This window comes from Phalacrocorax aristotelis, chromosome 1, assembly GCF_949628215.1.
Source record: "Phalacrocorax aristotelis chromosome 1, bGulAri2.1, whole genome shotgun sequence".
NCBI classification, from domain to species: domain Eukaryota; kingdom Metazoa; phylum Chordata; class Aves; order Suliformes; family Phalacrocoracidae; genus Phalacrocorax; species Phalacrocorax aristotelis.
In genome coordinates, this window is record NC_134276.1 from 57184822 (window position 1) to 57198399 (window position 13578).

Consider the following 13578-nt stretch of genomic DNA (forward strand, 5'->3'; position numbering starts at 1 on the left):
CTGATATTAAACTGATTTCTTGAGCTCTTCTACATAAAAGAAACATTTAGAGACAAACCCAGCAGGAGTGATAAAAAATTCTCCATTATTACAGAACTGGGTTTGGAAAACTTTAGTTTGTTCATACTGTTGACAATTTTTTTTTCTTTTTTTTGAGGGAAGAGTAAGTGATATTGTCATCAACAACCATGGCTACATAGCTGATCAGAAATATCAAAAAGCATAATTCTTAAATCTGCAAATCCTTATAATTGAAATTAAACATAGATAATGAGTAACTAGATCTGATTATCTACACACATTTTTAAAGTTTGCCTTTTTAAGTAATTGGTAATTAACCTGGCAGGGACAATTCTGGATTCCAGTCCCTCCTGCAAGAACTTATCACAGAATCACAGAATCACAGAATCACAGAATCACTTATGATGTACTTTTCATTACATCAGCCTTTGGACATCAGCCCTGCAAGCATAAGACAGAAAACTGGATTCACTCCTTCATAATCATGTCTCTTAAATGCTAAGATAAAGACCAATCTTTCTGTCCAGGTGAATAGCTAAGTATTCCATAGAAACAGCTTTGAAAGGAGAGCTCTCAGGCATATAAGAATAGCAGAGGTGGTTTGGGTGTTTTTCCAGTAGGCAAAATTCTGAGCCTCCTCACAGCAGGCAAAAAAAAAGAAATTAACGTCCCACATCTTGGTTGTACTGTGTAAAGGTAGGCACCTTCAGGACTGCATTCTTCTTCACTACTCCTTTGAAGAACTCCGTGCTCTAGGAAGAGCTACAGAAACAATTGGCTCAGAAGGGCTGAGAGGAGAAATGGATCCCTGTCAGTCTGCCATGAAGTGTTATTAAGCTTTAGAAAGCATTTAAGACTGACCTGAATTTGTAAAGGGTCTGACTTTTGCCTTGCACATTGCCAGTGTTTTCTCAGGAAACCACTCTGCCACACTGGTCAGAATGGGATTCTGGCCATTGTCACTGTTCGCTAGGGGAATGCATGCAGACCCCTTTATTCACATGCACACACACCTTGAACCAGCTCCCGGAACCATAGCCCGGACCTCAAGACCATCCAGACTCTGTACCCAGACTTAGACCCTTCACCAAGTGTCCAGCTTAGACCTTGGGTCTTTCCAGCTGCTGGTTTCCTACTCGCCAGGTAGTCCAGCTGAAGTTTACTAGCAGGACATTACACACACCCGTACAGAGAACACACTGCACACCCACACTATTATTCTCCAGCAGAAAATGGTTAGGAATAGACTTTAATAACAGTATAGAGCAGACAGCAGTGATCAGACAGCCAAAAATTTTGCTGACCAGCACTGCTTCCACAGGGATGGCCTCTTTCATATGTCCTCTTCTCCCCATTTTCCCATGGAAAGCTCACCTTAATCCATCTCTTTCTTTGCCCTTGCTTTCTCCCACGTAAACAACCCACCCCAGGTACTTTTTCCCCATTGCTCCCTGTTGTGCTAACCATCTGTGAAATCCTGCCAGTCTTCATGGTGCTGTGACTTTTGTTCAGCTGCCTACTCTGTTAGTTGCTACCTCCAGGAAAATCTCACACCATGTCCAGCAGTTCCTCATGTTTTACTTGCTTACCTAAACCTCAGGCAAGGACTAGTCATCTACCTATGTAACTTAGATAAGCTTAACTGGATATTGGTTACTGAATATCCAAATAAGGAATACTGAGATGTTCTTTACACAGGTGCAAACAGGAGTTTTAAGAAAAGTACCTTCCTCCCACAAAAAAAGAGCAGATTTATAATATTATTATGCCAATACATATGTGGAGCTTAATGATAGTCAGAGAGGAAATCTGTCAATTAAGTCTCATCGGAATAGAACCATACAGTGTTCTCATATGAATAATAATGTGAAAAGGGGACGTGGAGCTTAAGAAAAACAGTAGTTTTGGCATCGCTGCCATGCCTTACTCTGATTTCCTGAGAAAAGAGTTCTTAGCACCTCGTTAAATGTGAGGTGGAGTTTTACTTTCCTCTCCTTTAATTTTTTTTAGTAAATCATAATCTAGCAGTAAAAGTTTTGGCAGAGTATTACAGGGATGCATTCCCACTGTTATTATATTTCTAAAAAGTCAATATGTACCCATATTTCACTTTTCAATTTTTATTATTTTTATTTTGTTTCATTAATTTACCATCTAATGCTCTGAAGATTTTATGACCACTATTTATATTTAGTGTCATGATGGAAAACACACTGAATTTTGCCTGCATGACATAGTAAATACAACCCAAATTCCCATCTTCCCTTGCCCTTGATCAGAAGGTTGGGAAGATACCCAATAAGCACTGCTTTGCAGCCCAGCATATTAACACTTATATCCTTTTCTAGAACAGTCATTGCAATTCTCAAGGTCATAGTCAGCTACAGTAAGTTGCTCAGTCTGTTTACAGCTGATCATCTCTCCTTCTGCAATCCACGGATTTCTCCATAGACTAATCCTTTGCAGCTTCCTGAATAAAAATTTATCCTTACATTCTTTCATAAGCAACTATGTGAGCAAGCATTTCACAGTTCTTCATAAATAAGTGTTAGATCTTGTATACGGGAGTAGAAAAAATAGAAATGTTCTGATAGAAAATTTAAGATAAGACCTTCCTCCCTTTTTTCCCAAAACAAAATATACTTTAATATTTTCTGAAGGCCATGCAATTTAGTATTTTACCATTCTTTGCCTCCCTGAAGAAACAATTTTTTTCGAGCCTTCATCTACAGATGCTTTTCTGACTTCCCTGGGGAAAGCTCAGCCACTGCTGGAATCTCACTGATAATTTAAAAGTAGAAGAACAACAAAGTATGCGTGAAAGGCAAAACTGATGTCACAGCCAAACTAACACAGGCTCAAAAAATGCCTTCCCTTATTAGCTCCCTGAGCCTTTCCTATCAGACCCTCCTTACATTTTCTTGATGATAGAAAAGTGGCAAGAAACAGGGGCACTGATTGTTTTTACAGGAACTTCATATTTCAGTCCAGTTTGGTTTTTTTTTTTCGCTTGTCATATGTCTCCTAAATCAGTGTCCTTGTCCCTGCTCCTTTTGTTTCAACCTGGGATTTTTACTAGGAAACTTTCTGGAAACCTGCCCTGAAGGAAATGCAACATAAACAGGAAAAGATCACTTTCAGTATCAAGATAAGTCAAAAAACAGTGGCTTGATGCAATTCCTACAAAGCAGAGGCAGATTCTTGTCTATTTCTGTTATTAGTCTATCCATTATTTTGCCTGGAGATGATCAGGGTTCACAAAACTTCATGGTATCTTGAAATTCACAAACGGCCTTCTGAATTTTTAAGTTATACCGTAAATCACTTAGCTAGGTGATCAGCTTTGTCCTGTGAATCTCATTAAAAAGGCACCTGTAAAACTTTAAAAAAAAATCAATGAAGTAAACAAAAAATTTCTGCAGAATTTTGTTTTTATATATTGCTTAAAGTGAAACAATGTTCTTCTAAAAGCCACTGCCAAATATCTATGCTATGTCTTGGTGTGGACAAAGGACTATAAAGCAGTTAAACAGAGGTTCTGTGGTCAGACAGCAGAGACGTATTGGGGCCCCTGGGACAACACCCTGGAACTCCAGGAGGCTTGGTTCTTTCGCTGCATCAGGAAGGTCCCCACTCCTGTTTTGAGCAACACGCATCTAGCAGCAGAGGTCAAGAGCAGTGGCACTGACCGAGAATCTAGTGTGCCATATGCTCTGCACTTTCTCAGGGCTGTTTTGCAAGCCCATGTCCTCAAGTGAGCAATTAGTCACGCTTATTGTTTCCGAGTCACTAACAAACCCGCAATGCAAGAACGACTTACCTAAACTAAGTTCCTGATCCACTCACCTGGCAGCTAGATGCCAGCTTTGTGCCAAGTGCTGTAGTATATGGAGAGGCAAAGCAGATTCTGAAAAATGCAAAAGAGGTAAAAATAAAGGACATACGTAATTGAACAATACAGTCCAAGTGTATTAACAACATAAAAAACAGGTAGTCAGTTAATCAATCAGTTTCCAGATTTTTATAGCACAAACAAAAATTAAGCTCCCAGTATCTGCTATTTGAGCCGATTGAGGAATTATTAAACACACATAGAGTCCCACTGAACTGAGTTAAGCCTTCTTTGAGTTCAAGGATCTGTTCTTGAAAATTAAAAGTTCAAGACTGAGGCATATAGATTTTCTTAACCTGATTTTGAAAGCTTTCCAGCTTCTCTTGTAATAATATTCATAACGTTTTTAGGAGAAAAAAGAGACTTGGGACAACGGTGTTGGGTTTGTTGTTACATGATTATAGATTTGAAGAGCTACAGTCTGGGAAGGATCATTTCATCATTTTGACTGTCCTGCCATAAATCTTAGATTGCTAGATTTCATCTGATTTTCACTGTATTCAGCCTAACAGGTTTTATTGCATTCAGTTGCATAGGATACCTGGTGTGTGTATATATTGTATGTGTTCATACAGAATTGTGCAAGTGAATAATAAGGTTTAGCACTGCAGTGAGGGTTAGGGTTGGCAAGCAAGAGGTTGCAACTAATGAGCTAAGGAAATATTTTCCAAGGGAAGAACTCATGTTAAGACAACACACTGTGGGGTCTGGGTTTTTTCTAGAGATCAATCTTAAGGATAGGAAATTCAATCTGAATTTTAGTGTGAGGGCTAACTCAAAAAATCAGTAGATAGAAGTTAGTTAACTGCGTAGTGATTATGTTCCCAAGGGGCCTGCACACTTGTGATAATATGACTGCCTTGCTCTTGTCAGATATCATCTGGATAGGTTTGACTTAGTATTAGGGACAGCATGATGGTTAGAGAAAGGGTAAAAGGAAGAGCTCAGTCAGACAGAGGCAAAGAAAATAATTCTGGAGTTCATAGAAGTGGCATTTGCTCATCCTCTTTTGCTCGACCGAGCTTGTACTCCTACCAGAAGGAGACAGGAATAACCCAGCAGTCCAGTCACTGCTAAATCAGCCATGGTCCCACACCCCTGATGAAACTGAAGAAGGTAAAATGAGTTATAGAATCATAGAATGTCCTGCGTCGGAAGGGACCCACAAGGATCATCGAGTCCAACTTCCTGATATTCAAGAAGCACTTGGACAATACCCTCAGAAATAATATTTTAGGAGGAACCTGTTTTACCTTAGCCCCTCAAGCCTCTCTCATCCCAGCATTTAACCCATTTCCAGGCTCTGCCTCTTCAAATATGTCTCTGTATAGGCCTCTAGTTTAACACGAGTCCTGTCCCCCATTCTGGCTCCAAAACAGAAATACAGGCTACTGATACAGAGATTAGCTGTCATCAGTAAAGGTATGGATATTTAAAATTAAACTTTTCCCTTAGCCTATTGGTCCCTAGCCATATCCCTATAGTGCTGGCAGAATAAAAGATTGCAGGGCTCCAATGTCAAGTGATACTGTTGGCTCACAGCCTCACTGCTTCAGACTAGCTTGTCCACAGATTTGTGTTGTGAATAGCTGCCTGGAGTGGTCCAGAGTCATTTCAATCCAAAGAAGGACATAGCAATTAAAGAATAATGACAGCCTGGGATCTACTGCTTGATTTTGCTCTCTATTCTTTTGGGTTGCTTTTTTTATTTTGCTTTTCTTTCCCCTTTTTTTAGCATAAAGCTATAGCCCATGTGATTGAACTTGACTCTAACCTTAACTTGAACCCAAGCTCTTGAACCCACCGTCAGACCTATACCATACTGTATCATACCAAGGAAACTCCACATAGCAAAAACCTCACAGAGACCTTTGGCAGCCAGGAATTATCTACATTTTTCAGCATCTGCCCACTTCCAGTTCAAAGACTAAGGATAGAATTAAGGTTCAGAAAATAGAACTTGATGAACTAAAGGGTGGTTTTATTAAAGATACAAACTCGCTAAGCCAGGAACAGGTCTTTAGTTTGCATCCTCTAGAACTATTAATTTTGAAGGTGAAGGCACTTTGCCTGAGGAAAGGCTGTTCTTACAATGAAAACTGTGGTTCTTGTTAAGGATGATGCACTTTTCTGACACGTAGCTGAGATTCCACTTCAAGATATAATTCAGAACTAGTGCCCCATGCCATCGGAAGAAACAGCAAGTAGTCTCAAGCCACCACCCATTCTCATGAAGGGTCTCCAGCAATTATCTATTTACTGTACTCTACTTCAGCACGGTCCCTTATCCCAAACTTGTACACGAGCTTAGCACTAGACCTGTCCAACCTGCTAGTTCCCAAAGTGAAGTGTGCTCACACAAAGGGGCACCTGTCCTTAGCTTAAGCTGTGGGCTACTCCTACCAAAAAAAAGAAATTTAAACCTTGTGACTGTTTTATGCATTGGTCCTAATCTTAACCCTAACCCTGAACTAAACAACCAAAATCCAGCTACCAAGACCTGTGCCCTAACGATGCCTAGTGCTGGTTGTGGCAGCTAGGATTTAGACTGATCACATTGCTCACAAAGTGCTGACGCATAGATATTTTATACAAGTCATTCTGAACATGCGAGGAAGAAAATCCTTTATATTAGTCCATGCTTACAAAATCTCTTTGAATGTGGAAAAACTGCTAGCTTATTGCAGGAATCTTTAAGTGTATGTGCGTGCATGTGTATGTACGTGCGTGTGTGTGTCTTTGTGTGCACAAAAACTGTTTTGTTTCCTCTGTTGGAGCTAGGTGCTGTTTTCAACAAGTTTCCCACTGGAAAGGGTTTAAACCAAAGAATTTTTAAATAATGTACAGCCAAAATAACACCTCTGTTTGAAACCAAATTCCTGTCATCTCAACATTTCTCACAGTTAGCAATAAGTGCTATACACCCCACTCCAAATTACTGACATTACACTCTTTCCAGCCTAAAAGTACAGTGAAATATTAGACTCAAATTTGCAAAAGTGCTTAGGTACATGGCAAGTAATTTCAGTTTCAGTGGGATTTTCAGGTATGCATTGACTGCGTATAAACAACATATTGTAGCCCTCAGGTCAGGCTGTGCATGGGAGCCTGTGTCTCAGCTGCTAACATGCGACAAAGATCAAATATGATGTTCAAAGAGATAGTATATACTATATATATAAAAATGTTTTATACTAGTATATACTATACATATACTATATACTATACTATATAATGCATATATATAACTATATATAGTATATATAGTTATAAAATATATACTCTCTATATAAGAATACTTACTTATTTTTAGCATAAATCCAGTTTACCGCATAGCTCTTGCTACAGAAATTGTGATGAATCTGTGTCTGTGCATAGACAAATATATATGAGGTATGGCAAAACCTTTTTTACTGTTAATTGCTGTTCAGTTTATTGGGTTTTACTTGTTCATGAACACAAATAGATAGTCCACAAATAGTCCATTCCCCCTTGTGTCCAAGGGGGAATGGACACAAGTTGCTCTTGGGGAGATTCCGGCTGGACACGAGAGGGAAATTTTTCACAGTGAGGACAGTCAACCATTGGAATAATCTCCCCAGGGAAGTGGTTGACTCCACCACGTTGGACACCTTCAAGAGTCGTCTGGACAGGGTGCTGGGCCATCTTGTCTAGACTGTGCTCTTCCTAGAAAGGTTGGACTAGATGATCCCTGAGGTCCCTTCCAACCTCTGAGTCTGGGATTCTGTGATTCTGTGAAAATTATTTTGGAGAGGTGCTCTAATGTAAATTAAGCAAACAATAGGTTTTTAAACATACAAAGAATATATTTTTCTGCCTAAAGCTTTCAACCATGTTCTGAAAATGTAGGAAGGCAAACATGGTTTATACCTATACGCTATGGCAGAAATCCAATATTCATCTGCTGTTCATATTGCAAGAAAATGAGATCATTAAGGTCAGAAAGAACAGCTGCTTTAATTATAACACCCTGATATATCATATCAAAGTTTTCATCATCACACACAAACTCTAAGAGCATACCCCAGGGATTCATTTCTACCATCCTGCTCTTTGTCAGGAAGGAGATTACATAAGTACACTCCGGAGCACTGGCCGCTTCGAGTGGTGTGATGCTGTGTAAAATAATTTTACCCTAAGCTCGATAATTCTGTGGCAACTATTATTAATATAACTTTTACAGTCTTTATTCCTCTTTCTGTGGTGACAGTGGTAAAGGAAGATAATTTTGACAGCTGGAAAGCTGCCTTGCAGGCTTCATGGTCCTGCTGCCATGCATCCCTAGGGGCTCCTGCTCGGGAGCGCTCGGTACCCACGCCTCTGGCTGGCGACACTGGTCTGCCTGAGGCACCCGAAGGTATCCCTTCTTTAAGGGAATGGCTGCTTTGTGTTTTAACAGATGCTATGCTTCTGGTAGCGGAGAGATTAGAGGGACCATTCAACATTGAATCAGTCATGGATCCTATTGATGTCAAGATTTCTGAAGCCATCATGAACATGCAAGAAAACAGCATGCAGGTGTCGGCAAAGGTACTGTGTGAGTCGCGCCTTCTCTGTTGCTGAGTGTCACAAGCAGGGGGAAAAACATCTCCACCATTTTTCTGTCCAGGCTTTAAGAAGGATTGTCCAGACCTCTAGGAAACTGCTTTTTCATATTAACAGTTCCCTAGACTGCCTTTGAATCCTTCATGGAGTTAAAAATCTTCGAAGTTTTCAAAAGGGAGTGGCAGGGAGAAAGGTACCATTTAGTAAATAGCAAATTAATAGCTGTAAGAGTTTTAAGGAAAACAGAGATTGTTGAAAATTAGAGGCAACTCTGTAAGCAATATTCTGCAGAGTACGTTTGGTAGCTTCTGCTTGTGTCTTATCTGTGATTCTGCATATTAACTTCAAAACATTTTGATCCCTCTAGGTCAGACTGAAGTACAATGTGTTTGAGGTGAATACACAAATTGTTCCATTTAACCTGCTTTAATAGCCACTCAAGGGAAATATCATTACATTGGACAGCATCTGATTACCAGACCTCAGTTTGATAGAGTTTTATCAGGATTCTGACATGAAGATAAACAGAGTTAATGATACCAGTTTTCTCCTTTCCATTTTTAGTGTGTGTGTGTGTATGTGTGTGTAAACACAGCTCACCACCACCTCTGAACCTCATGTTAATAAGATCCTTCAAATTCAGTAGCCAGGCGCTGTTGAGTCAATAGTTAACAATTAATGGCTTTTCCTTAATATTCATCGGTGCACTGCGGCTCAAAATCTAAAGTCAACAGTTTTCCAGGTTCTCTGCATTTAGGAGTTTCTACCTGCCATTCATCTCCCAGTGTCAGTTAGGTGCTAGCTAGACTGCCATCCAAGCCAGTGAATTTCCATTGCATGGAAGGAAGCTGCTGTAGCTGGAAAAAATGTGGGGACAAAAGACAGGAGGCTGAGGTTAATATTCTTCCTGCCAACCCAAAATTAGATGCTTTTTTATGGCCCCAGTGCTGCAGGTTGCTAAGGATTTCCTTCAGGATGCTTTTTACTTTCAACCTACGTGAAGTTCCTAAGATTTTAAAAGCAGTCTACATCCTGTGCAATGAGACTTTGTCCTGGCAGCAGTGATCAAGGCGTTTATCAGCCAAATTCCCTCAAATATTTTGGGAATTAAAGGCTAGCTTCAGCAAACTCAGCCCTTACCTCAAAAAAAGAAACAAAAAATATTTTCACTGAAAACTCACCCAAGGCTCAGGTGTATTTTATTTTCCTTTTTATTTGCTCAATTCTCACAGTTTTTCCATTAGTTGGGAAGCTGCATCCCCTGCCAGAGTCCAATGACATCACGATGGCACGAGCTCATCTCAGTACTCATTTGTAGCAGAGCAGACTGTTACTCCTGTCCCTCAGAAATATTTTATTTGCTGTAAAGTTTAATAAATCACAGTAATTCCATTTGCAATGTAAAGTTTTTCTTCTAAGAGAAACCTTAGCCAATATTTTTTAAAATCCTGAGAAACAGAAACCAAATTATATCAGTGAAATCTATTTTATTTTATTTTCATAGATAACAGAGCTGTCTATCCTTGAGGGGCCTTTGTATATTTCTGTGTAGACCATTATTCTCCTGAAATGTGATTTCCTTGTTTTCCTAGGTTATATCCATCTTTTTTCAAGTCCTAACACATGGAAATGCTTTGTTCTTAAAGAAAAGTATAAAAAGGCAAAGACTTTGGGTTTAGTGCTGTGTTCTCTTTTGTCATGTCAGATCTGTAGAGATGATATATGAGCGGACTTCGAATCAGTCATCTGTCATCTAATTTTTCCCCCTTACACATACTGACCACTTAGAGCTTCAGTGAAAATGACAGATACCTTGCCAGATGTAATGGGGTGCATGGAATGCAATTGCAGACCTAATGTAGGAGAAAAGCCACGCTTGTCAATTATTCTGAGACTCTGCTCAGAAAGCTTCAGGCAGGGTGTCGAAATCACGCTATTTTCTCTTTCTTCAAACAATTTTGTATCTTGCATTTGAGTGCACCCGCTGAAAATGTGGTGACTAGAAATCACAGCTATTTTTCTACAAGTCAGTCAGTGCATTTTTACAAAGGGAAAATGATGGTGCACTAATAATGTTATGCCTGCAACACCCGCATACACATAGATTATTCTCCACCACTGACATGCAGCTTTTTCTACCTAAAAATATGGTTGATGCTGGGAGGAGGCTCTATGATGTATTCAGTAGAATTTTGGACCATTTTGTATAATGTTGTTTCTCTTTTAAAAGGAGTGGAACAAATGAAAATGAGCAGTTTCTGCCTCAAGGACCTCTCACTAATCTTATCCTCTTTGTGGGAGAAGACCTAGAGTTCATTTAATCCAAAATCCATCCCTCTCCTGTTTCAAATATTTATATAAAATTGCCTTATTACAAAAGTAATTTGCATTAAACTGCACTATCAATTTGTATTTGTATCACAAAATGATGTTTTGTATTAGACTAGCTGCAATTATATATTGACGTTTATTTGGCAAAAATAGAAGTACGTTTGATGTAACACATTGACTGTACTTTACTGTGTATATGGAGGCAAGATCAAGTAAGCAACGATGTATACTTTCCAACATAATAAATATATAAAAATAATAAATAAGTAAAAATGCTTGTTCTTATGTGAACAATGAAGTCTTCCATTTTAGGTATCAGCAGAAAAATACATTATCAACTTCCTAAGTCTCCATTTCTATGGTTTGTCCCTCTGTTCTTCACTTGTAGTACCGAAGCTTGTTGCTGTACGCTTCTATGGGAGAACTTATCTTGGGCCGCATATCTCCGGGACACAGGGCTCTACCCACCCTGGGGACAGTGATGCACAGACATCAATATGATGGATACAAAATGTCCGTTTATTTAGCTGCGTCACACGCTTATATAGCTCTTGCGCTTCCTGTTCCTGCCACTCCTATGGGGAGGAGTCTATCTTTCCGTCACATCCCGTGATATTCCGGTCGCCGATCCCTGTCTATTCCCCTACAGAAGCTTTTGTCCAATATCTTTTCCTATAAATATGCACCTTCTATTCAGCACTATTCTTCTGAGAAATAGTCTTCATTGTTACACTTGTACTAACAAATAAAAGGGGGACAAGGACCAGTGCCTGATCTTGAAGCCAAAGTGTCACAACCTGATTAATTTCTTTACTGCTGAGAGCTACCTTCTCTGAGGCTGTTTCATTCTGCCAAGAGCAAGTTGGAGCAGTCCAAGAAAAAGCCAACGAGTTAACAATTAATCAGTGCAGACAGTCAGAGCTTATTGCTTGAGTTCACGCCTTATCTTTCATTTCCTCAGAAGACACAAACCCTCTGTCTTCCACTCTTGATGGATGCACATCAATATCGAGACAGAGAACTATAGAGGTGCCACATGTACCTCTTCTATCTTTGCACTTCTGACCAAGGACATACAGCCTCAGCCATATCCCACTACCTGTCACTGCATAAAACAGAGCATCTCTGTTCCTAGGCCATTAACTTTTCTTGTTTGTGTGCTGATTGTGGCCGATTCTTTTAGCACAGTTCGCATTAACCTGGTACTAGTATTATGTTAAGACCCTCCAGTTCATCCCAAGGTTGGAATCTTTCTCTGTTTTCTTGATATTTCTCTGCAGTCTATATTCAGCTCTGGCTGTCTAGAAAGTCTGACCACAGATCTCTAGGCTTCATATGCTGCTCGCCTTCTGTGGCTGTCATGTCCCTGAATGACAGCCACATGAGGTCCTTATTTTGCCTCAGGGAAAGTCACATTCCTGAAAGCTGCAATGTCTGGATAAGCTTTTAAAGAAGGAGCAATCATCTAGAAAGTCAGACCCCAAGGCCTTTCTGCTAGAGGTATCTATGTGCTCTGAATCAGACCTGACTTTCCCTTCTCCAGAAAAAGGCAATGACTGAAGATCATCAAAACCAGCTTCCATAGCTTTATCATCTAACACCTGCAGCCATTCTGACAGAGTGCCTTCTGCAAACCAAACCACACGGAGTGCAAAAACAATCAGTCTGAGCCATCTGAGATGCCTCCCAAGACATTGGCACTTTTTAAGAGTAGACTTCAGTGGTGGTCCCTGAAGGTTGCCTCCGGCAGAAGGCAAGCTGCAGTAGATTTACTTTGGGTTTCTCCTGATAATGTCTGAGATATGTTATCTTCATCATTGAACTCTCTGCTATTCGCCAGTAATGCCTCTTTGGTATTTGAATATTGTAGTGCCAAACTCAGTGCTCAGCAACAGCTTGATTATTTCTCAGGTAAAAGTTTCATATTCTGTACATTGTTTCCCATGTCTCAGTTCATATCCAAGATTTAGTTACAGCATACATTTACCTTATTCTTATTCTCATTCTCCCTGAGGTAAATCAGGGGTTCATATTCAGAGAGTCGTAAAGTATAAATGTTCATTTCAGTCCTGGCCAAAACAAAGGTGTTTTGGGGGCCTTCACAATCTTCCCATAAGGTTGTCAGTACCATTACTTTTGATTCCTACTTCAAGTCAAAGAGTAAATCCGACATCTGTTCCATTTTAACTATATGAATGTAAGTAGTTGACATCTGCAGAGATTACTCATTCACAAGAAGTGGAGGAAAACTCAAAAAACAGCAGAAATTATGTTATAGCATCTATTTTATTTTCAAAATTGGGAAAATTCCTAATCTGGTTATGTCAGCATAATTTGATCTTCATTGCTACTCAAAACACAACGTACTGAACTCTTTTCTGCATTTTGAACAGCCTGGTTCTGTACAGATATGTTTGGTTGCTCTAAGTGTCATTTGGCTGCCATGCCAAGCTTTTTCCACTTTCATAAAGGCTATCCCATAACTGAGTCTCCTCTTAGTAAGTCTTAAATCTACTTTTATCTGAGCTGATGGATGTGCCATTTTAACCTATAGATATATGTTCCTTTTCAGCAATTACTTCAGCTAAAAGGATGAATGAGCTCCATGACATAGCAGACTACCTATGCATTATTTATAAGGAGGAAATCTTCATAAAACTGCATCCAAGGTTCTTCTTAAAATAGCCCCTGAGTTTCATATTAACAAAACCTCTTCATTTATCTGTGTTCTTTCCAGAGCAGTGTGCAGGAAAAATATAATGGTATTT

General features: G+C 39.5%; 1 protein-coding gene across 1 annotated transcript in view; it reads left to right on the forward strand.

Annotated features, from left to right (window-relative positions):
* The window catches only part of GPC6 (glypican 6), a 777195-nt gene that overhangs the window by 694829 nt on the left and 68788 nt on the right, over positions 1–13578 (forward strand). Inside the window, exon 5 of the mRNA XM_075089625.1 lies at positions 8334–8464. Coding sequence (XP_074945726.1) covers positions 8334–8464 — 131 coding nt within the window. The remainder of the gene's footprint in view (positions 1–8333; positions 8465–13578) is intronic.